Below are 25,338 nucleotides of genomic sequence, written 5' to 3'. Positions count from 1 at the left end.
GTGTGCGTGCGTGTGTGTGTGTGCGCGAGACCCCAGCGGAAAGCGGAGACCTAACAGTCTGAATGCCTTGTTCAACTCGCTGAGCTGCACGACCACACGGTGGTCCAAGAGGAAGCCACGTTTACGAGACAGTTTTAAGGCAACGTGGGGAAAAAACAAACAAAAAAAAACAAAACCTGTCCACAATCTGTGTGTCAGTGAGAGTTTTCTAAGTCTCTGGGTTTGCACCGAAGGTTGAAATTTAAAAAAGCTTAAGCGCAGTCGGGTCGAGTTCTCGTACGTCATTATGAGATAATAACACACAGACTTCCCCCAACACTGGGTACTACTCAGGCACATGCAGTAAAACGTGTTAAAACATACACACACGCGCGCACGCTGTATTCTATTTTTTTCTACCATAACTACTCTTCAACTTCCTACAGAACATCCACCAACTGAGTGCTGGGAGAGGGAGCTGAAGTCGGTCCTTCTTTTATAGCTTGTGCTTCTGGTTCAACACGGTCCGCAGCAGAGATAACAGATGACAGAGATGCTGGTGTTGGATTCTGGTCCCATTCCAGAATCAAATTGAGTATCGTTATCAAGAGGGCGTCCCCCACAATACGAAAATCCAAAACCAAGTGTCAGGATCTTGATGTGGACTCTCAATATTATAATACTGGAAATGATGGTTTTTATGTTTTGGAAATGAAGATTGAACATAAAAGTTATTATAAGGCACAATCTGGATATGGTAATTCTTCTCATATTTCTGCCTCATATAAAACAAAAAAAAAGTCATTGTGGGTCTATCACTATTTTGAAAAGACCCCTAACAGTCCAAATCGATACTGTTGAGTTAAACTAATGCTTCTTAGGTATTGGGTGATACTTCTTCAGGACTTTAATAAGGAGTTTAGGAATTGTTTAAGCAGTGGTTTAATGGTTTGGGTGCATCTCTGCTGGAGGTGTTTAAATCCGACCGGCTTGGCGCGCCCCGTCCCAGCACTCGGCTCTAACTCTACTTTGTCTCTCCTTACAGTGAAGAGAAGTCTGACCTCCCGGCTGCTAGGGAGTGTTTCGGGACAAGAGGTTTGCACACAGGCAGCACCAGTTAGTCCTATAAAAAAAAAAAAGAAAAGCCAGAAGAGATGGAAAATAGAAAGAGAGAGAGAGAGAGATGGAGGAAGTTGAAAGAAAATGGAAAAAGAGAGCAAAGAATTTGGTCAGAGAAAATCATCTTTGCCACGGAATCATCCTCATCCCTCATCGTCGCAACACCGGTCGCTATGGTAACAGCGATCCAACTAGTCCTTCATAACATCAGACAACTTCCTAACTGCTGCGATCGCTCGTTCGGACCAGTGCTTGTCAAACGCACTCACTATGTGCCAAAGGAGAAGCAAAAGCATTCTTCTTCGACGTTCACCTGCGTGTTGGTGAGACCAATTAGGAGTCTGTCTGTAAGGTAAGGGGTCTGAGGTCCCCCGGGGAGGTCCCAGGACCTCGGTTTGAGAGACACTGCTTTTTTGGACCACCTTACATCTCCTACTGGCGACAACAAAGCTTTTAAGGGTTGCAGATTTACAGTGTGTGTCCAAACATGGTTTAGCATGTCGAGCGTTTCTGATCTGCTGTCGATTGCTCGGTGAAGTCGCTTTGAGGGCTGTGACATAATCAAACGGACCGGGGGAGGGGGGTCTAGCGCTTCCAGAACCTTATCCCTCACTGAGGACGTATGACTGATGCTGACCTTTTTTTTTTCCATAAAACAATTTCCAAAAACAATGACTCCCCAAACCCCCAGTGACTGTGAATGAGGCTCTGAGACTGTGTGTGTGTGTGTGTGTGTGTGTGCGCGTGTGCGTGTGCGTGTGGAAATAAAACCCTGAGTTTTCCCCACAACATTGAAATAAATCAACACTACAAAAATAAAAAAAATAATTTAGAATTTTCAGGGTAAACGAAAACCCCCCCCCCCCCCCCTAGACTGAGGTCTCTGGCCCGGCCCCGCACCCGGACGAGTGGCGGGACCCGCCACCGTCGGCGAAGCGCAGCAGGGGGGAGAAGGTGCTGTAGTCGGGGGCGCCCTGCCAGCGCGTCAGCATCAGCTTCTTGGTGAGTGGGAGCTCAGACCTGCGGGGGTGGGCTGCCGCCGCGCCGCCGGGTTCCCGACGCTGGCCCCCGGCCCCGCGGAGGGACGCCAGGGGGGTGAACTCGGAAAGCTGGCCCTTGTAGAGCTTGTCGGCGTTCTGTAAAGCAATGGAGGGGGCCCAGAGGAATAGAGAGAGGATGGATGGATACACAGAGAAAGAGAGAGTGAGAGAGGGAGGGCGGGCGTGACACACGAGAGCGAGAAAACAACGTTAGTCCCTCAGATCCCCACGTGGCCCGACAGGAACTACGGTTTCCGTGCGTGAGGTTCCAAATTCGGTGCTTGTTTTTTTTTTTTTTTTGAAGCCAGGCACTAGCAGCTCCCCATAACCTCAGCAAAACAAAAACAGTCCACAAGTCAAGGCGGAAACAAAAAAAGCATTCACAAAACCTACCGTGCACTTGTAAACATAAAGATAAAAATAAGGAAAACAAGTCATGCGATACAAACCTGTGATTAAGGAACATGGACAGAGAGCCATTCCCTGAGTGAGTTACTTTCTGTCTCACCTCACACACACAAACATGGGACAAAAAACACTCACACACACACACACACACACACACACTCACACTCACCAAACCAATATTAACTGATGTAGTGTCATAACTTTGCCACTGGATGGCAGCAGAGATTGATTTAACAGATTCCTCAATTTTCACCTGGAGGAGCATACAGGAAAGCTCCTGATGTTTTTATTGGTTGAAATGGAGTAATAAAATGTACCCCCAGAATAAAATGTTAAATAACTTATCCAGTAACTTTAACATTACATGTGCATGCATGCACAGACAGACACACACAAACACAAACTTTGAGTTAGTCAATGCCACCTGTTAAACACACCTCACATCCCAAGGCCAGGAAAAACCATCAAAACCCTCTGCCTCACCAGAAACCCATAAACACACACACACACACACACACACACATCGCTGGCAGGGTGTGTGTTACCGTGGTGAAGCTCCCTAGGCCTCAGTGACAGCTACTGCATCAAGTAAGGAGTCAGAACTTTGGTAGGTCAGGACCCTGTCAAAGCACCTATCAGCCCTCACATGCTGTGGACACACATACACACACACACACACACACACACACACACACACATGCGCGCACGCAGGCACGCACACACACACACACACACACAGACACACACACACACGCACACACACACAAGCTTGAATAGACTGAATTTTACTTTAACTTACACTTTATTTATAGTGATAAAAGTCCTACGACCTACCTTTTACTTGAGAATAATTAGTGAGTACTCACCCACCTCGGAGTAATATAATAGTGTTGTAGTAATAATTATATATTTTTTTTTTTTTTTCTTCTAGTCTTCCAAAATTGTGAACCTTGAACTGAGATTTGTTTATCAAGCACACCCATGTGCGTTGAAATTGTCTTTTTCGATTTTTAGATAGAGTGCCACAAAAAAAAGACACTTACAACCAGGCCAAGCCATGCACAAAAAAAAAAAAGATACCATGCTATGAGAGCACAGGCAAGGATGGCGACGGAAATATAGAAATACTATAGAGAGAGAGGGAGGGAGAGAGTGAGGGATGGACAGTCACCTCCGGGAGAAGCTGGGGAGGAGGAGGGAGGGGTAGGAGGGTTTTAGAAACTGATTCTGCTGGAGGTCTGGGACAGCATAAAGATGGTGGAGGGCTCTGAGGCCAGGCACCGACGCTTGTTCTGTCGCGTCCCACGGGGAGCCAGGGGAGGAAGAGCCAGAGGAGAGAAGGAGGATGGGAGAGAGAGGGAGAGAGAGAAAGAGGGAGAGAGGGAGGGAGGGAGGAGAGAGGACGCAGGGGAAGACAGGAGTTACAACCGGGAAGCGGAAACAAGATCAACAGTCACTGGAAAGACATTCTCTGCATCGCGTGGTCATCATCCTTCAGCTCTCGAGAATTGGTAAAAAAAACAAAAATAAATACGAAGACAGAGATGGAGGTTTGTTGGCAAACCTCAGAAAGGAAGAAGCTCCAGACCTTATCGTTTCATCAACCATGACAAGATTGGATGTTTGTGTACATCCTGAACAATATACAGAATCAGAGACTTCTCGTCACCGGAAGCCTCCAAAACACACACACACACACACACACACACACACACACACACACACACACACACACACAGGAGAAGAGTTGCAGCAGGAGGTCCCATGTACGACCTTTGACCCGGAAAGTGCGGTTAACGGAAACTTGGGATGGAACCAATGTGGTTTGGTGGGTTTGTAGTTCACATTGGGAAAACTATGGAGGCCGAGAGAAGCAGTAGAACGGCAAAAAAACAAAAGCTTCAACAAGAGAAATGCTCAGTTCAGATTGCCGGTCTTGCCAACCTGCGACATGAAACCAAAAGCCAAAAACCAAACGCGATCTCTGGTTTACTCAGTTCCATCCAAACATTCGTTCTTATCCAGAGAGTTGAGAGAGCTATTTTCAACATGAATATTTTCCCACAAACAACTCCTTTGACCTCATGCATAAAAGGCAGCCATTGTCACCCATCTGGCAAATCTTTCCCTGGACCTGGATGGCGAGGTCCCGCTCCATTAGGCAGGATTTTAAAATAATGTAAAATTCTGGCTCGCCAGGGGCTAGAGCAAAAGTAGAACTGAGTGAAAGCCAATATGTCTCCATGCTTATGCTAGCTTATTCCTTAGTCATTCTTTTTAGCTAATTACTAACCAAAGAGGCTTTCACTCCACTTGGAAAACGGCCACTGCTAGTAATACAAGTACAGCGATTGGGGTCAGAGTTCAGATTTAGCAAAATCCCAAATGCAATTCATGGCAATTTCTGAGAATATCTTTGTCTGTATTTACTCACTTAGTAATCTCCAGTCCATACTTGATGCACAGTACCTTTGTCAAATGCAACTAACATATAGGTTCTATTTTTTTTTATATGGCGTCATGCCCAGTTGGCGTTGTTTAACCACACAGAAGCTGACGTGTAATAAATATTTCTTTAAGATTGAGACGCTGATGAACTTTACCGATGAATGAAATGAAAGCCTCACGAAGCGTCAGAGTTTTTGGCCAGAAGATTCACAATAAGAGTCCCGTGACATCAAACAATGGGAGAGACGGTGTCTTTTCCCTAACTCTGTGTTTCGACACAAATCAACGGATTCTTTCACGTCTTTCTAACGCATACAAAATGGAGCAGTGGTACCTCTGCAATGGCTACCTTTTTTAACTTGAGAAAATATTGTCACGTTCAGGGGGAAAAAGGATCACACAGAGAACTGGGCTGACTGAACTTACATCCAGGAGGGCCGGGACGTAGCGGTATCTAGCATACATCTGCTAATCCAAACATTTCAGTTAGACACTCCATATTTACAACAAGAAATCCTTCCTATTCAAACCTAATGGATAAACTCTTGATGTGTGTATGGAATGTGTACATTATACAGTATTACGGCATTAGGTGTAAGCATGGCTGTGTGGCAGCCCACCTGGATGCGCTCGGTGGTGGTGGGCCACAGCGCCCTCCACACGACCTTCTTGAGGACGTCGGGCAGGAGGCCGGCGGTGATGAGCAGGATGATGCTGAGCCAGGCCGGGCCGCTGGACAGCATCTGCATGAAGACGTAGTACATCCTCTGGTAGTTCAGGAAGGGCCTGCAACACGGCGAGAGACAGCAGCATGAAGGGTCGATGAAACGTTTCCAAACGGCCGGCTCAACACCTCTATCTAGTGGCAGAAGCTGACATCGCAGCTGTTAATACTGAGTGTTTTGAAGACTCACTCCCCTTTCAAAACCCAATCCACTAAATATATCAACAAATAGTTTTCATGCAGATACAATCCAACCGTTAGTTATTTACTTAGGTCCTGTATGAAATGACTGTTTCTTATAGTTCTCGTATCACATGATGATGGTCCTATGTTACTATTAGTTTGTTGCGATTTCATGTCTGTGTTTTATGTTCTGCCCATCCGTGGAAAAACACAAATTGAGAAACTGCTCTTCATACTAACTGCTATGCAGCCCGTTCACATTCAAGACTCGAAGGAGGAACACAACGTTTGGGATTCATGGCAGCGTACCAGATAATGCCTCCCCACAGCAGCGAGAACACCACAAAGAAAATCAACGAGCCCCAGATGACAAAATGGTTGATCCACGTCCAGTAGTGGGTGTCCAGAGCCAGCTACAGCGGAGAGAGAGCAAGAGAGAGAGGGAGCAAGAGAGAGAGAGAGAGAGCGATAGAGAGAGAGAGAGAGAGAGGAGAGGAGAGGGAGCGAATGAGACAAAGAGGTAGGGAAGGTATGGAAAAATAAATTAAGAGAAAGATGTCACTGCAGGAAAATACACTGCCGCAGTTTCCACACCATTTCTTTCTACATCAACAGTTTAAGAGTTTGCCTTAGTGTCTGCATCATCATTTCCCCAACCCCCAGTACAATTAATTGTCGATAAAACAGTTTTACTTTTTCAAATGAACAAGAGAACCTATTTATATTCCGTAGATTGCAACTTCAATTTAACTTCATTGTCATTACACTGCAGCCGAGTAGACATACAACCGAACACAAGTGACGGATTGATCGGGCAGGCGGCATCTCCTCCTACAGCAGTGCATCTTGTGGCGTGCGTGTCGGATGGTGTTTGCATCTCTTTGTGTACCTTGAATGTCACAGTGAAGACCAACACAGTGAAGACCAGCGTGCCAAAAGTCCAGTTTCCAAACATCTGCGTGCCAGAAAAAAGGAAAAAAAACGCTTTGGTCAGCAGTGCACGTCCAGGGAAACATTCTACTTTGGATTCAAGTTCAAATAATACTTTTTTTTTATACTTGCAGTGAAATAGGGCGGTGATGAACAAAAGTCTATTTTAGCTTCCGACTGCTCTACAGTAGACACTAAACAGAAAACCATAGAGCTGAAACAAGGGTGTGGTTTCTTGGTTTGGAATGTAAAAATCCCATTCATTTTTTCCCGTGGATGATGCTCCATGAACGGCCTTGTGGGTAATTCCAGGCCTTGGAGAGGAATGAAACTAGACTGGACGAACGATTGGTACCTATAAATAGCTTGGAGCAGTAGCTTAGCGTCCAAAAGAGTATTGCATCAAGAAACATTCAATGACGGATCTGCTTTTCCATGGCAGTAGTTTTAAAAGAGGAGCTCCTGAATGTCGAAGATAGGAAATAAATTTGACAACTATGCAGAATGTTTCCTTTCCATCACCATGGCAAAGGTTGCTGTAGCTCATGGGTAGCACTGTGGTATTTTACTGCATTTTGCCCAGAAACACATGATCCCGCAAGTAACGAAGTGGAAACAGTGCACAAATGAGAGGAGTGGTTAGACAAAGGTCATATCTATGGATGGCCAGTCAGATTGTATTGTGTTTTAAATGCTGAACATTGACCTTTTCATATTGTCCTTGTGTTCAGGTCCTCTTATTATTGTTATATTTTGCATTTTTGGCTGCTGTAAATATACTGTAGATCTTCAACCGAGGGGAAGGATAAAGTCACATCCACATTAAAATAAACAGTTCAGAATTTGGTCAACTCTGGACAAGACTAAAGAAGTCATAAGAATATATAATTTTTTATCGTGTCAATCTGGATAACGCACCTGCCCATCAAATATAAACTGCAGCCACACAAATAAGCCAAGTCCCCATTACAAAGATTCAAACAATCAATGGGATATTGATTGTTTGAATCTTTTTAATGGGGACTTGGCTTATTTGTGTGGCTGCAGTTTATATTTTAATATTTGATGATGGGCAGGTGCGTTATCCAGCGGTTTGCAAAGTGTGCCTCACACAGCTGTCTGTCATTAAATATAGGACTTTGTATCACTTCCAATATCTATACTCTAACTGTAACCCTTCTTCATTTAATCCTGACATTAGAAGTTGTTTATTTGTTTTGGATGACAGTGACACTCTATTGTGTACATTGTAGTTTCCTAGATGAACACCCTTTGTCTGAGTCACACTTTGCAAAGCGCTGGATGACGCACCTTTTTGTTGTCAAATATTCAAATATATTAAATTCAAATTCATTAAATTTATTCACGTTAAATAGATCGGAACAATCGATGGAATGGTTAACATGAGAAATAAATACAAACAGGGTCAATGTTCGGCATAGGAATCACAATACAATCTGTATAGTTTACACCAGTGTTTCCAACCTTCTTTCCACCATGGCACACTTCTTATAATGAGACTATCCTGTTAACCACTATAAACGGCAAAAACACGTAAAACTGTGCTTGTTATTACGCGGGAGTCAGGGGGCAAACGAGTTTGGCGAGCAGGTGGATCTTGGACCACAAGTGGGCTTTTTCCGTCTTCAATTTAGTCCTCGCTAATTTAGTTCCCTCGCTCGCCCACTCTAGTGCCGTAGTGAGTAATGCCGCGTCACTGACTTTGAAAAAAACAAAATGACAAGCATAATAGTGGTGTGCTGTGGGAATATTTAATGGTAAAAGGTGTGCTATAGCAGAAAACAGGTTGGGAAACACTGGCCTGCTGGTGGCTGATATTACCTGTGTGACATGTTCAATATTTAATAAAAAACATATCAAATAGCATTTACAGGGTTGTGAAAAGAATGTCAGGTCACATGAACAAGAAGTGACAAGATGTGGAGAGTGGCAATTTGTTCCTTTTTGTAAATGCTCACAAAATCCTACATATTAAAAATGCGTAATAAAAGCATCACACCGGGACGACGTGCATTAATGGAGGAGAACCATCCAGTCTGCTTAGCGCACGATATGTTATAACAACACACTTACCAACTTCATTTTAAATAAGTAAATACAGATTTGACAATTTATCATTCTCTCTGCTGTAGTTTGTCAACTGTCCGTGGGTGTTGATAGCTACTGTAACACCCACACACACACACACACAAAACACACACTACACTCACTGCCACCGACTACAGACGTAACAGGGACACGTGGAGTTTGAACGGGGAGGCGGTTCTCTAAACAGGAAGAGCACTAGGATGCGATGATCGGTTGTTGGATGGATGGTTTGGTAATGACATGTTTTTGTTTTTTTTTGTTTTACAGCGCAACACACTGCAAAAAATGTAATTTTAACAAGCCGGAAAATAACGAAAATAATAGGTCAACGTGAAAATGTATTTCTTTTTTCAATAGAGATCGACAACCTGTCTGTAATTGTGTGTTTGAGTTGTGTTGGCTTTAAGAAAATAAGTGTTCAGCTATCCTACCTCAAAACATGACTAATTCCAGGGGTTTCGTCAAGTGAAATACTTTAGGTTTTTTTTGGAAAACCCAACAGGTGGAGATTTTTGACACTTTCCACTCTGAAAGAACACTTCCCAATTTTGAGAAAAGACTTGTGGTCTGTGAGATAATTTATATCACAATCTTTTTTTCCTTCACTTCTTTTTTGGTTTTGACATTGTTTCTTTTTTTTGCAGTGCAAGACATGAAGAGGGGGCAAACTGCAACTAGTAAAGGGACAAGAAAACAAAGAGAGAACAGGGCACACGCTTACCATCTGTGTGTTGGTTGTCATTAGCTGGGAGGGGCGGGGATCGGGGAGAGAGAAAAAAGAGAAGCAGAAAGAAATAGCAACAACGTAAAGGTAAGAAGAGGGTAGAGGAAGTCAAATGAGATAAATAGAAGAAGGCCAGACTGGAAGAAAAACTCAAATCATATCAACGTAAACAGCAAAAAGAGAAATCGGGTGCGAGGAATCAAAATCAATTCATTACAATGAATACGAGCAGGTAAAAAAAAAAAAAAAAAAAAGTACGTCCTCTTTTGACGCTGAAAAGGAGAAGTAAAGAAACTAACATAAGAGCACAGGCTGGGGTGGCGGGCGGGGAGGTGAGTGGTTTGCAGGGCAGCCATGAGGTCTGTCAATATATAATATAAATGGATACATAATACAAATAAAAAATAAACTCCATTTAAAGTTTACCGAAGGGAAACTTGGCAAAACTTTATTTGGATCGATGCATTGCACTTTGGTAACTAACACTTACATGTGCTTTACCCTAACCCTATATTTTAACCTAACCCTAACTCTTAATACCTCCTTATACCTAAACTTAACCATCTCTAACCTTATACCTAAACTTAACCATCTCTAACCTTATACCTAAACTTAACCATTTCTAACCTTATACCTTAACTTAACCATCTCTAACCTCATACCTAAACGTAACCATCCCTTACCTTATAACTAAACCATCTCTAACCGTATACCTAAACTTAACCATCTCTAACCTTATACCTAAACTTAACCATCTCTAACCTTAACCAACTCTAACCTTATACCTAAACTTAACCATCTCTAACCTCATACCTAAACGTAACCATCTCTAACCTTATAACTAAACCATCTCTAACCGTATACCTAAACTTAACCATCTCTAACCTTATACCTAAACTTAACCATCTCTAACCTCATACCTAAATTTAACCATCTCTAACCTTGAACCTAAACATAACCATCTCTAACCATATACCTAAACTTAACCATCTCTAACCTAATACCTAAACGTAACCCTATTTAACTATCTCTAACCTTATACTTGAGCTTAACAACCGCTAAAATAAAAACTAAACTTAACCATTTTCCCACACCCATACCTAAATGTAACCATTTCATATAACATTTCTATTGATCTTCTTGTCAGAATCTGGGCAGATAGTCAAGACGGACCAAAACGGAATTTCAACAAAACAAAATTGAATTGTCCCTTTCAGGCAACTACAGCCTTCAGTTTGTCATTTTCCGATTTGTTTGCAAAGTGCAAGAGGGTTGGAAGTTGGGAAATACATTTGTGAGAAGGGTCCTTCAATGAGCTTTTAAGAGACGGAGGAGAAAAAACTTTTAGTTTGTGTCCACTGATCAAAGCCAAAAGACCCAACGTCACTGAAAAAGATCATCAGGGATTCATGTGATTTGCTTGTAAAATTGTGTACACAGTAATGTACATTTTATATGATTAATTCATATAGTCTGTCCATTGCTCTATTTCGCCGGACGAGACAGAAAATTAAGTAATGCAAATGAGGAACTGTTCATCTCAAGAAAACACAGAAAAGTACAAGAAAGACAAGGAATTTTGTAATTAATTATTATTACACCATCAAATAAACCTGCTTGCACACAATATTTTTCTGTCTCTTTTCCTCTGAGATGGTTTGTGTCTGGAGTTACCTGTCCGTTGCTGGTGAAGGTGGTGTTGTCAAACAGGAAGTAAGCACCGAAGAACATCACGATGGCGTCGTACACGCCCAGGAAGGTCCAGTAGATGAAGATGGGCCAGCGCAGCAAGCAGTTCTTTGCAATATCCCTGAAGGCACACACCCAAATCTTATAACCCAAACCTTTGCAGCCATGTTCACATTCCGGCACAATATCAATGGAATTTAAGACTCAACACTCTCTTGTGATCTTCTAAAACTCTTTTCAGTCTGCTCCTTCGGTATGAAATCTCCTTCAACAGCTATGTCGCCAAGTTCATCACGGAGGGGATTCCCTGGTTGTGCCGGTCGTAAACATTCGGGGCGAACGACCCAAATAAGCGAAGGCAAAGAAACACAGGTTTTTGGTTTTCTGATGCCCGCATCTTGTGATGCCTCATGCCTCAAAACCAAAAAGTATCCAAAGTTCAAATGAAACCCATTGTAGTGAAGATAAACATTTTAAAAAGCATTTAAAAATAATAATAATTCCACCAAAAGTGTGTTTTTGGTGTTTAAACATAAAATCTTTTGTCTGAGAGCTGCTCGCTCTGACATTAGCCTGATGAACTTGATTTGAAGCTCATTTTCTTTTGGATTTGTACATCTTGTTTAATTCGATTTTTACTTGTTATTGTTATGCATGACACAAGCCTGTTTTATCTTTATCGTCTGAGGAAGTGAAACAAACAAAGCAGGTGGCAACAACAATGATGGAACTACTTCTTAGTGAGATGGTAGATAGCCTAGTACAGCAACGAGTTACTGCATATTTGAGTTTTTAGGTTTTTGGTCCTTGGGTCATTAAATCATATTGTAAAAGATACTAAAACATTCTAAAGACCCTCTTCCTCAGTGGCTGTAACCGCAGATTAATTTCTTTTGGGAAGACATTCCGGTTAAATAGCCCAGGTATTTAGGTATTATACCCAGAAGAGGTGTGTTTCTACACAGGCCTTATCTTTGTTGTGTTTTTAACGCAGCAGGTTGGGGACGGTACCTGTAGAGCGTGGGGTCCTTCTTGAGGATGTCCATGTTGATGTGCTGCTCCATCAGGCTGTAGAGCAGGATGGGCAGCGAGGTGAAGCTGATGTTGTACAGCGTCAGGTAGGCCGTGTCATACAGCGGCTGGGAGAGGGGAGCCGTCGAGAGTGTGTTGAGGAAAGCCAGTCGCCCACTCAACCAGCCAGTCAATCAGTCAGTGAGCCAGCCAGTCAACCAATCGGTCAAACAATCAACCAGCCGGTCAACAAACCAGCCCGCCACTCAGCCAGCCAGTTAACCCGTCAACCCGTCAGTCCACCATTCAACCAGCCGGTCAACAAACCAGCCAGCCAGTCAACCAGCCAGTTAACCCGTCAACCCGTCAGTCCACCAATCAACCAGCCAGTCAGCAGATCAACCAACCAGTCAGTCAATCAGTCACTCAAGTTCTGCTAAGTTTTGTGTCCTGTGCCAAAATCATTGACTAGTTGAATAGCTGTTTGAAAGAATGAAACTCTGTAAATTTTACATTTATATTTATATTTATATATTTTATTGTACATCAAGGGTTGAAAAAGACACTGGTTAGTCAAGCTAAATGCCTGTAATTCTAGGAATGTTTCAGACTTCGGATCGTGATTTTTTTAAATTGTGTTTTTCTTTTATGCTATACAATATATATACAGACAATATTTTTTTTTTCAAAGCAGTACATGAGTTTAAGTGACTGGTATTTCCAGTATTCAAAAGAAGGTTTACAAAAAAAACCCATCATTTAAGAAAGAAAGAAATTGGTATCCTTTCAAAAAATATCCACTCTAGTGCATGTGCGCACATGCATACATTTGTATGGCTGGATGTTCCTACCTGTTGCGAAAAGCCGCAGAAGAATTGATAGAGGAACTGTGGGAAAATAAAGCAGACGTTCTGTGTAGGGAGAGAGAGAAAGAGAGAAAGAGCGATGAGACATATGAGTGGATACAATTATGTCAGAAAAAGTAGTCAGATAAAGGCAGACGTACACAAATTGACTTCCAATTACTGTTGAGTCCTCGGTTGACCAGCGTCCAGTTTTTTTTGGCAGTTTAGGTATTTAGTGCAGCAGTTAGTGTAGAATTGTCAAAAAGACCATTCCCCGCTGCTCTGTTTAGTTTTAATTTGGCTAATTTGGAAGACATCAGGCTTCATTATAGGTAACAGGATCAGCAAGGACGAGAAAGTAAATTACCCGGGCAGTGGCTAATGTAATACCATGCCATAACCGTGTTTCCATTGTCAATAATGCATTTATAGAGCTTAAAATATGAACATCCGACACCGGGATACGTGTCGGGGAACATCATCTGCTGGCAAGTAAATAAATGTAAACTCTGAGCCTGCTTGCCTTGTAGAAGAAGTATTGCACCAGCTCGGAGATGCGTATGTAGTAATAGTGGCCGTGGACCAGCAGCATCTTCTTGAGGTGCTTGAACTTTGGGATGGCGTAGTCGCTGTTCCTGGCTGCCTGACGGCCTTCCTTGCCCATGATGCCTGCAGAGGGAAGTTCATTCATACTCATTGTACATTCAATTTATTCGTCAGCATTCCACGACCCAAAAACAAACCAACATGAGCTGTAGTCTGAGGTATTGGAGTGGAAATGTGTTTCAGACTGACCAATGCCGACATGAGCTTCCAGGATCATGCTGACGTCGTTTGCCCCGTCCCCGATGGCCAGCGTGATAGGGTGCTCCTTCGACGCCTTGATCAGCTTCACAATCTGGAGACAAAAAAAGAATCACCAACCACTGTGATTTGGCCAGCGAGGCTGTCCAAATCAGCACGTTGAGTTCGGACGTCGCTAAGTTAGTTTGCTTTGGGCACAATTGTGACTTGATACTTGAGGCTTGACACTATTATGAACGCTGTGAAGAAAAGCAGTGGGCTACAAGAACAAAGTGAGACCTGTCCAGATACTAATCACCCCCCCTAGTCGGAAATGGTGGTTAGAATCAACAACCATTTTACCTGGATCACTGAGACATTCATACAGAGAAACTTCTACAAGTTGTCTACATAGGACAAAACCTTTGGACAGTCAGTTGAGCGAGTAGGATGTCGATATAATATAGAAAAATCCCTTTAAACATGATCTACAGACCCTCACCTCTGGAAGGCATGTGTTGGAATTCAAGGAAAGTCATCGTGTTCAAGAAACGTCCTCACTCCTGCCTTGCTTAGAGGGCAATTTCTGGTAACTCAAGTAATGACGGTAACCTCTCCTGCTCAACAGACATCCTCCATCCAGACCGACCCTTTACAAACGTTTTCTCCGTGTACCTGTGCTTTCTGCAGCGGGGCCATGCGACAGCAGAGCACAGCGCTGCAGTTGCGGCAGATCTCCAGGAAGATCTCCTTGTAGTTCCCTGAGTTGGAGTCCTCTTGGCCCGGCTTCAGCACCGCCGACAGGGTGGCCCCGTCGATGATGAGCCCGTAGTCGGTGCAGTCGCCCGAAAGGCTGGAGAACAAGTAAAAGACAATTTATGAATATACACATGAAACAGGTTTCCAGAAGGAAACGGCATAGCTTCCTGTTTCTAGTCCTTTACGTGAGTATAAATTTGTGCTAATTTGCTGAAGTGAAAAGCGTTGCCATTTTAGAATATACGTTTCTCAATATCTGTGTTCAGCAGGGTTGTGCTCTGAACAGTTATAAATGATGGCATCCAACATTTTAAGGCCTAGGTTGAAAAATGACAAAACCTAACCTTTAACATATCCGGCCACACAAAAACGAACATAGAAAATCTATATAACAGCACACAAACACACATATGCCCTCACCCAGAGAAGGTGTCCCTGGCCATGCCGGTGTGCTGGCGCAGCACGGTGCGGCTCAGGTCGAACAGCACGTCGTGGAGGCTCTGCTCCTCCATGCGCTTGGTGGTCAGCTCCAGGATGTGCGTGCCGCGGCGGAACAGCTTGCTGGCGTAGCAGGTGGCGGCCGCGGTCTCCATCTTGTCGCCAGTCAGCACCCACACTTTCATGCCGGCCTTGTGAAGGCTCTCCACCGTGTCCGCTGCCTTCTCCTGGAGCCTGGAGAATGGTAACCATTTGTTTAAAATGTAAGCGTTTTAAGATATTTAAGAGTTAAGAGGTTGTATTTTTTTTAAAGAAAAGCAATATAATTTTCAGGATTTTCTGTTATATATTTTTCTGTAGTTTAATAAAATATGAAACTACCGTACTAACTTAACATTTCTTTTAGTCGACCACAACCACAATTTTAGTATAAAATTGTGGTTGAGATAATTCAACTAGCTGCCTACTGTACATTACTTAGAAGAAATTTGGAATGGGTGAAAGGAATTTGGTTGGGTGAAATAAGTTAGGTGTCGAGACCTTGAAGTCTTGTGTGGAAAAACTGTATTTACTTTGTATTCACAGAGAAAAGTTTCTTCTTTTTCCATTAAGTTCCAGCAGCAAACAGCATCCAGCGGCCACTAGCCAAAAAACTTTCTTCAAGCACCTTTATAGCGAAATGTAAATGGAATAAAGTGAATGGAGTAGCGGTGAGGTTCAGGTGCTGGCCCACCTGTCCTCCACGGCGGTGGCCCCCAGAAGAACCAGGTCCTTCTCGATCAGGTCGTAGGCCTCGGCCAGTCGGCGGTCGCGGTCCTGCAGGGCCAGCCGGGCCTCGCTCAGCAGGGCGCAGACCTCCGCGTACTGCTCAGGGTTTAGCCGGCGGTATGCCACACACAGTGTCCTCAGGCCCTCCTAGAAACGACGCAGAAGGAAAGTCGAAATCGGAGCTGGGCTATATTAATACGGTTATAAACCACACGTTGAGGAATCCAGGTGGGGTTTGTCACAATGAACAATGAGGTTAACTATGTTGAGTTTCTGGCCAAAAGTTCATACAGTACATCATATCCATCACCATTGACTTAGGTCATAGAATTATGCATCAAGGTTAAAGTGGCAATTCACAAGATTGGCAAACAGTTTTGGATGGATGAAATTGCACCGCCCAGAATTCCATATGAAACTGCAGGGTTTTTGATGCCTTCTTCTGAGCGACTGATTTGTTTTGTTTATCTTGTTCACCCCCGTTGATGGGGATCCGTTGTCATCAGAGGGTACCAGAACTGGCTATGCACATGCAAACTCAATTGCTATTTCTTAAAAAGTGCCAGTTTTTTAAAAATACCAAACGTGTCCAAATTTTACATTTTAAAAGCCAGCGTTCAGCTATTCCTTTGAAGCTTTGTGTCCTGTGTGTGTGTATGTGTGTGTGTGTGTGTGTGTGTGTGTGTGTGTGCGTGCCTGCGTGCGTGTGTGTGTGTGTGTGGGCAGCCCTTGGCCTCGCTGTCTGAACTTCCTGAACACAGCTCAACGCCTACAATGCAACTCTTCATCAGCCACGAACATCAAGTTAATATTCAGTCGGAGAGCTACGGAGCTGATTTAATTTTGCCAATGATGAACATCTCAGTATGTGTGGGCTGTTTGTTTGCTCTTCTCAGCCGTGACAAAATCTGACCCATACTTCCGTGGTGGGGTAACCATGGGAACTGGCCCCAGGAGAAGTCGAGGGAAAGGTAATGTTTTGTAATGTTAATGTTTTATATCAGACAAAACTCAGATGAAATTTACATGAATGTGTTTGACCTTGTACTGTGAGAAAATGAAAGGTCTCATCTTCATTAATTTAACAACCAATAACACTTTACTGACAATAACACTCAAAATCTGTGCTTTTATTTTTTCATTTTATCATCATAAATCCATCCAGTCACACTTTGTTTGTCTTAAGAGATACTCTTGTCCCTTGTCTTTTGGATTTAAGATTTCTGGAGACTTGAATTTGAGGACTCATAGTGACGCACTGTCTATTTCTTTATTAATGGACTAATTGATGGATGGACAGATAATTCCACTAACCAGTATTTACTAAATGTTTTTATTTACAAAGGCTTATTTAGGCAGAAGGGAAAATGTAACGTAATGTAAATGTAAACAAATAACTAAAATATTGAGAATAAAAAACAAGCATAACATGATCTGGCTTTTTACCCGGATAAGTGAGGTTCAGACTAACAAGGTTCCACCGTAATAGAAACAAGATATACAGTATATACTTGTGTTTATGTGAGTTTGTGTGTGTGTGTGTGTGTGTGTGTGTGTGTGTGTGTGTGTGTGTGTGTGTGTGTGTGTGTGTGTATGCGTGCACATATCGTACCACTGCGTTGTGCTCCACCCTGGCCTTGACCTGCTCCACCTTTCCTGAGATCACCCGGGGGAAGATGGAAGAGTCTGCCCCCTTACAGAACAGGTACACATCACCTGGACACACACACAGACATACAGATTAATAGTATTATGCAGTATGAGCATTATTAGTGTAGTATTAGTATAGTAGTTGGTATTAGAATTATTAGTGAGTTCTGGAGGAGTCATTTCATTGAGAGTTATTCAAAGAACACTGATACACAGTATAATGGCACAAGTGCATTTTACTGTATTTATCACTGCACCTTACAGTACAGTTACCTCGGGTCAGTTTTCGTAAGTGGTGTATAGGGAATCCTGGGGGAACTATTTTGTTGTAGGTGGAACTAAATAAACAACAGAGTAATCATTGTACTGTTGTTTACTCGATAAACAACCATGTTTATAGAACTGATCTGGTGGCGGTAAAGCTAGCACCCCCCTCTCCCGAAGTATGGATTTATTTACATATAGTATATGAAAGATTGACAAGATGCCCCTCTTTTACACGCAGTATCCATGTGACACTGCCAAGATGAGTGTGAACCCAAACTCGAGGCTTCAAAACATCTCTTCAGAAACCAACAGGTGACAGCACATTCACCCATTCACACCCATTAAATTTTTCTTTTGTAATGGAAATAAAGAGATGGAAAGAGAAGGGGGAGTATGCATCTCTATACGTGTGTGTGTGTGTGTGTGTGTGTGTGTGTGTGTGTGTGTGTGTGTGTGTGTGTGTGTGTGTGTGTGTGTGTGTGTGTGTGTGTGTGTGTGTGTGCGCAAGTGTGTTACCTGTGCTGGCCCGGACGATAACACTCATCCTTCGTCTGACTGAGTCGAAGGTCAACACCTCCAACAGCTCAAACCTGACATATGCACAAACACAGCAGAACTGAACTTCAATAAAACAAACAACCAAACAAATACAACTCATAATTACACATAATAACATAACACCGCAAAAAAAAAAACAATGCTTAACAAGATAAAAATGGAGGAAAAAAAACAGTTGGTAAAGAAATAATGGACAATAATTGAAAGCTATCAAGAAATAAAAGTACTGTGGCATTTTTGTTATATGTTTTCGTTTTGGAAACTAGTATAAGAAGAATAATAACAAAATTCTGATCCATTAACTCATGAACTCATGTCCAAACGTGTTGCTGGATACGACATTCATGCAAGATTGGCTACAGCTCTACTCACCTCTCAAGTTCATCCTCCCTGTTCAGGATTTCCATGTGACTGTCCTTGAGCCTCAGGTAGGTGAAACCAAGCCTGCATGGCAAAGGAACATGCCAGTTACTGGACTCAAACTAGCTTGATAGCTCAGAAAATGTAAATTCTCCTCGCGGAAAATGGGAAACTCACATTGTAGCCACTTGGGTCTTTGTGTATTATGTTTTGAATATCAGCAATTTCAGATATTGTAATATCACCTGTATCTAGTCTCTTATGTGATTTGCGGAGGTGCAAAAGAGTCAATAAAACCCTAAAAAAGCGGATAAAACGCATGGTTTGGGGCCATTTTTGTATAACATTATGAAGAACCGTTTTCAGAAAGGAGATTTCTTTAACTTTTTTTCGGCTTAAAGTTTTGCCCTCGGAAAACAATGCAGCAGAGTGTGCTATGAACAGTAATTAAATGATGGGAACCAATGATGCATCAATGTGTAGATATATAAATATCTATATATAAATATATGTATCAGGTTGCTGACCTCTGCATGCCCTCCACCAGGGCCACCTCGTCGGGGGAGGAGGAGATGTAGATGGAGGTGGCCTTGCCCTGGTGGATCCCCCGCTTGATACCATCCACGGTCTCCTCCTCCTTGACCTGCACCGTGTGGCACAAGCACAGTGCCCGGAAAAACAGCTCCTCACCCTCCTGGGGGGGGGGGGTATCACAGGGTTTCAATGATAGTGTTTTTTTTCAAGGACTTTTCAAGCACTTCAGCACAAAAGGGGCCATTTCCAAGATATCCCAGTACTTGAATTTCTAAAGCACAAAATTCAAACACTTGAAGCACCTCAAGGACGGGGTCAGAACCCAATTCAATAGGAAATCTGTGATGATTTGTGGGCAAGAGAGAAGGAAGGGCTCGATTTTGCGGCCGCGGTGACGGTAAGCAGACCTACTCTGGCCTGACTCGCTGTCAGATCTAAAGCTCTCTGAAATGACAGATCACTCGTCTTTCTTCCCTAGGCCTGTTCATAGGTAGAGTACATTTAATTGTGTTCCTTTTTGGGAAAATGATAAGTCACATACCGATCTTTAGCATGTACGACAACCAATTAAACGTCACAATTCTCGCCTCAATAGCAGCCGACAGACACGCAAATGGATCTACCCGACACAAACACACCACACTGGTTTGATGGTACTTACCCTGGCTCCAGGCCCTGGGGATGAGTCAATCATATCCATAGTGTCGGCTCCTGGCATCACCTGGCAAATACACATATCAATCTATAAGTCAATAATTAATTCATCTTTAATAAATTAAAAAATAGAGAAAAAAAATACATTCAGGGGAAAAAGCAGGCAAATCAAGCTACATCATCTGTCAATGCGGTGAGATCATTTTACTCTATAATATTTCCTAAAAAACAACAATCTATCTACTTATCTATCTGTAAACCAATCAATCTGCCGCTTATAAAAAAATCAAAGATCCTATTGTTTGTTCTTCTGTATATTCTTTTGTACTAGCCCGATGTCGATCCATCCCCTACCTGTCCGTTGCAGATGGCGTCAGGTACGTACACATGTCCATCCACACAACACTCTATAAACTCCATGTTGTTCTCTGTCAAGGTCCCGGTTTTGTCTGTAAACACGTACTCCACCTAAAAGAACAGGGGCCAACATTTAAAACGGGAAACATGTTTTGAATAACAGTAACATCACATTCGATTTGAAAATACTTTTTGTAATTGCTGCAGTACATCCAAAGTGTAACGTTGGCTACAGCAGGTTACCAGTAGGAACGCTAATAAGCTCAAAAGGGTCTATAAAAGCCTAAAAAAACAAACAAAATGCATGGTGTGCAACCATTTTGCGCTATAAGATGTAAAGACTGTGACAATATTGTGAGCTTCCCATTTTTTCGAAAAGGAGGTTTTAAGGATTTTTAAAGGCTTTAACTTTGCCATGTTGGACTGCATTCAAACAGTGCATTCAAGCTGCAGCAGAGCGGTAAGTTCCTGAATAGTAAAGCATAGAATAGTAAGCAAAGCAAAGTTATAAATTATGAGAAAAAATGTTTTAATAAGGCCTGAGTTGAAAGATAGCCTATCCTTTAAGCAATAACTTGCTGTGGCAGGTGTGGCAGGTGAACCGATGTAGTGAAAAAGATTAAAATACCATCGCTGCTATTAAATCCATCAACAGCAATATCAAAAAACCTAACAGCAACTATTTTCACACCACACACACAAACAGATACACACACACACACACACACACACACACACACACACACACACACACACACACCTGTCCCAGCTCCTCGTTGAGGTCGGAGGTGTTGACCACCGCCCGCTCCCCCAGCTCCTCGTCCATTATCTCGTCATCCCACATGATGAAGTAGGAGCCCAGGAACTTCTGCATCTCCACGGTGACATACATGGAGACGGGGATGATGTAGTTGAAGAGCACCATGAAGGCCAGGAAGTCTGTGAAGGCCCTGATCAACTGAGGGGTGGTGAAGAGAAAAAAGGAGAGGCGAAGAGAGGAGTGAGAAGATGAGAGGAGATAAGGGAAGAAATGCGGACAAAAAGAAGATTCTCACTTGGTAAAGTTCTGAGTGTCACTTACCCACGGAATTTTCCGACGTTCATTTTAGTTACTAAAAGTACTAAAAGCCGTCAAATTCCTTGGGAAAGTGTTTATTTATTTCAGTTGCCCAGCAACTGAATCTATGTGACGGCCTTCTGCTCTGACATCACAGAAACACAACTGGTGTTTACTGAGTTTCACGTTGACCAGTGTGAATGGCCATAATGCTTAATAATAATAAAGTAATCTGATTAAAAATAGAAAAAAAAGAAAATGGTAATGTGCAATACACCTAAACATTATCTAGAAGATGGAAAATTTGGAAATATACAATAAACCTAAAATGATTTTTAATAAAAAACAATACATAACAATAAACATTTAAAATAAACCTAACAATAAACCAGTTAAATAAACCTAATATGAACAAAAAACAATTGTGAATATGAACAATACACATTAAACCTAAAATTAGATTAAATGTCAATATACAATAAACATAAAGGTTTACCAGAACATATAAAAAATGTTCAATATACAATAAACCTAAAAATTAACAGAAAAAAAATATTGACAAAAAACTTGAAAAATAAACAAGAAAAAAATGTTCAATATACAATTAAGATAAAAAATTACAAATAAAAATAAACCTAACAATTAAAAAGAAACCTTATATCAACAAAAAAACAACAAAAATAAACCAAAATAATAAACAAGAAACAAGAAGAAAAATGGCAATATACAATAAACCTAAACGTAACCTAGAAGATAGAGATAAATGTTCAATATACAATAAACGAAAAAACTAACAATAAACAATAAAAATTAACCTAACCGTAAACCTTATATTAACAAAATAAAAATAGCAAAAATAAAAAATAAAAATAAACAAGGAAAAAATGGCAAAACACAATAAACCTGAAAGTTACCAGGAAGATTGAAAAATTCCAAAATCATGATGAAAGACTCACGATGTGCCTCTCCCTCTCTCCGCCGGTGCGCTGGTTGTACCAGGGCTCGTCTCTGTTGGGGTCGGCCTGCCAGATGTACTTAAGCGCAGTGTTGATGAAGGCCTTGCTGATGAGAATGCACAGGTACACCACAAGGTATGCGTTCATTGACCTGGCAGAACAGGGGATAAAAAATACAGAATAAAATACTGGTTCAGTAAAACCTTGTTTATCGGAACCCCGTTGACCAAAATGTGAAATATCCGGATGGTTTATCATCGAAACGCCGACAGAAACAAACCCATGAATACCCGACCCTGTGCTCCATAAACATAAAATCAATACATTAAACTTGCTAGTTTGATCATCTTAACTGTTGGTATGAGTAAATTATATGAATATTTCAAATGAATCAAATAAAAATAAAACAATATTAAGATTATTAATTACTACTAATTATTATTATTAAGCTAATTAAGATTATTTTATTTTATTTTTAGCAGTATTACATTATTTTCGTATTTACCTTGAAAACATTTGTGAAGAAACAAGGTTTGCATCTATTAGCAACAAATATGTTCTTCTGAGATAGGGAGACAGGGTATAAGCGATAAACAAGAGTCAGAGGGACAGAGGGAGGGGATGGAAAATGGTGGACAGGTTGTCTATTTGTCATTTGTTTGTGTAGATGTGTATCACTACAAACTTCCTGCAATACCAGGACACTAAAAAGGAATGTAAAGGAGAAAAACTCAGACTTATCTATGGGAAAATATGGGCACGGTAGTCTAGCTATTGCCTTGGATGCACTGTGCTGCTGCATGGGAAAAATACAAATCCACATCCATCACCCCCTTACTAACCTCAATGACACCCATCAAGTTTGTTCGTTGGAATGTGCGAGGTTTGGGCTCACCATCTAAATGTTGCAAAATCATAAGTCACCTCACCAGGATGAACCCGGGCTTCTGTCTACTGCAAGAACCTCCCCTCACTGCATCTGAGCACCTCAAACTCAAAGCTAAATGGGATAATCAGATGTTTTCTGCATCATATAACATCAATAAAAGTATCCCATATCCGAATAAAACCACAATATTAGACACGGAAGGGTGATACATAATGATTAACAGAATTTTAGGAAATGTCAAATTAACCATAGCAAACATCTATGGCCCCAATGAGGACGACCCAAATTTCTTTCACCATATATTTTGATAACTTTTAGAATGAAGACACTCATTCAGCAATATGCGCCATTTATTCAGTCTGATCAGCATATCTCAAAGGAACAATTTAAATACTGTTATTTCTTCTTTAGATGCCAAAAAAAGCATTTGACAGAGTTAATTGAACATTTCTCTTTTTCCCCCTTAACAAATTTAGCTTTGGAGAGCCACTCACTCTGTTCAATGGAACAGAATTCTGTACAACTGACAATCTGCTCATGTCAAAACCAATGAGTATACTTCACAGCGTTTCACTCTACCACGTGGCACAAGACAAGGATGTCCGATCTCCCCTTTACTATTCGCCATCTTTATTGAACCCCTCGCGGCGGCCATCCATCAAAACAGTAATATCATTGGCATACAAACAGGAAACTCTGTTCACAAAATCTGTTTGTATGCAGATGATATTTTGTTGTATTAACGGAACCCAATATCATCCCTACTGGAAGTGTTCAATCTTATATCCAAATTTTTAACCATATCAGACTATTCAATAAATTGGACTTAAACCACAGTCTTAGCACTCAGTGGGGAAGACTGGAATGCTGTTACCCAGAAACTTCCCTTAACCATCACAACGGGCAACATTAGATACCTTGGAATTGATATTTACACCAATCTGTCAGATTTGTTTACCCTTAACTGTATTCCATTGCACAAATCCATTGAAGAAGACCTCACTCAAAGGAACAACCTACCCATATACTACCACAAATAAACTATATATTTTTAATGACCCCAGTCCAACTAACAGTAAATTGGTTTAATACTCTAGACTCAATAATCAATCAATTCTATTGGAAACACAAGAAACCAAGAATTAAACTAGCAACACTACAGAAAAAACAAAGACTATGGAGGCCTAGCAGCCCCAAACTTCAGATACTACTATTTAGTTAACCATCTTCAATTTATAATGAAATGGTTACAACCAGACAACAACTGGGCAATGGATGGCGAGACATTGAACAAACAGAATGGCAGGATTTATCAATATCTGATCCCCCATTCCTTCTGGGGGGCGAGGGCGGGGGATGCCAGTTGCGGGTTCAGGTATTGGCCCCGTGGTCAACGGGTCGGCGGTCGTTGTGGGTTGGGTGCCTCCGGGTCCGGGGTGTGGGCGTGCTGGCGCATGGTCGGGTCCCGGGGGGGTCCACGTGGCCGCTGTCTGGCCTCCTGCACCCCTGCGTTGATCTGGTTGTGCTTCGCCTATCTCTCCCAATGCCAAAACTCATACTCATTACATACACCACACAATAGGCCTAGGCTTTGGGGCACAAGCTATGTGGGTAGGGATGTGACAGGTGGCTGCAATCTTGCCCGCCAATCTTGCCTTGCCCGTAGGGCACCCTGACATCCGGGACAGCCCTGCGCTTAGCAAACTCAGCAACATTGATGGGTGCTCGGGGCTCGAGGCTGGATGGGGCATCTGGTTGGTTGTGGTGGGATGGGCCTCGCCCTTGCGCGGGGCACAGGAGGGCATTGGGGCCCTGCTGGCTCGCCTGCAGTGGAGGCGGTTTCGTGGGGTGTCAGTCTGTCAGCGCGAGACCTGGCGCCGACGGTCCGGGTTCTGCGGCTGCGTTTTGTGCCTGCACATGGGGGTGGGTTGTATGTATGCACCTCAGGGGTGCAGGGTCTCCTTGTGCGTTCCAGGACTGGGTAAAGCTCCTCGGGGCCGGGTGTGGTTGTTGCTACGCAGGCTTCCGGCTTGTCTGGGGGCTGGGGGGTCTTCTGTGGCTGCAGGGCGCATGGTGCTCGGGCTTTCCTGCGGCTGTGG

The 25,338-nt window shown here is 42.4% G+C and overlaps 1 protein-coding gene across 1 annotated transcript in view; it reads right to left on the bottom strand.

The window, feature by feature from the left end:
- Positions 1-3,760: 3,760 nt before the first annotated feature.
- Positions 3,761-25,338, bottom strand: part of atp11a (ATPase phospholipid transporting 11A) — a gene marked incomplete at its 3' end in the record, with an annotated part of 59,612 nt that continues 38,034 nt past the window's right edge. Inside the window, exons 11-30 of the mRNA XM_080023865.1 lie at positions 22,351-22,501; positions 21,098-21,295; positions 20,335-20,448; positions 19,988-20,047; positions 19,320-19,486; positions 18,805-18,876; positions 18,391-18,464; positions 17,570-17,673; positions 15,923-16,104; positions 15,172-15,423; positions 14,668-14,845; positions 14,005-14,107; positions 13,733-13,878; positions 13,216-13,275; positions 12,365-12,492; positions 11,339-11,474; positions 6,791-6,856; positions 6,211-6,314; positions 5,615-5,780; positions 3,761-3,838 (exon numbers count right to left, since the gene is read on the bottom strand). Coding sequence (XP_079879991.1) covers positions 3,761-3,838; positions 5,615-5,780; positions 6,211-6,314; positions 6,791-6,856; positions 11,339-11,474; positions 12,365-12,492; positions 13,216-13,275; positions 13,733-13,878; positions 14,005-14,107; positions 14,668-14,845; positions 15,172-15,423; positions 15,923-16,104; positions 17,570-17,673; positions 18,391-18,464; positions 18,805-18,876; positions 19,320-19,486; positions 19,988-20,047; positions 20,335-20,448; positions 21,098-21,295; positions 22,351-22,501 — 2,539 coding nt within the window. The remainder of the gene's footprint in view (positions 3,839-5,614; positions 5,781-6,210; positions 6,315-6,790; positions 6,857-11,338; positions 11,475-12,364; positions 12,493-13,215; positions 13,276-13,732; positions 13,879-14,004; positions 14,108-14,667; positions 14,846-15,171; positions 15,424-15,922; positions 16,105-17,569; positions 17,674-18,390; positions 18,465-18,804; positions 18,877-19,319; positions 19,487-19,987; positions 20,048-20,334; positions 20,449-21,097; positions 21,296-22,350; positions 22,502-25,338) is intronic.

The sequence above is a fragment of the Zeus faber genome (assembly GCF_960531495.2).
Source record: "Zeus faber genome assembly, chromosome: 2".
Classification (NCBI taxonomy): domain Eukaryota; kingdom Metazoa; phylum Chordata; class Actinopteri; order Zeiformes; family Zeidae; genus Zeus; species Zeus faber.
Note: the sequence above shows the minus strand (reverse complement) of the source record. Positions and strands in the feature narration are given on the sequence as shown.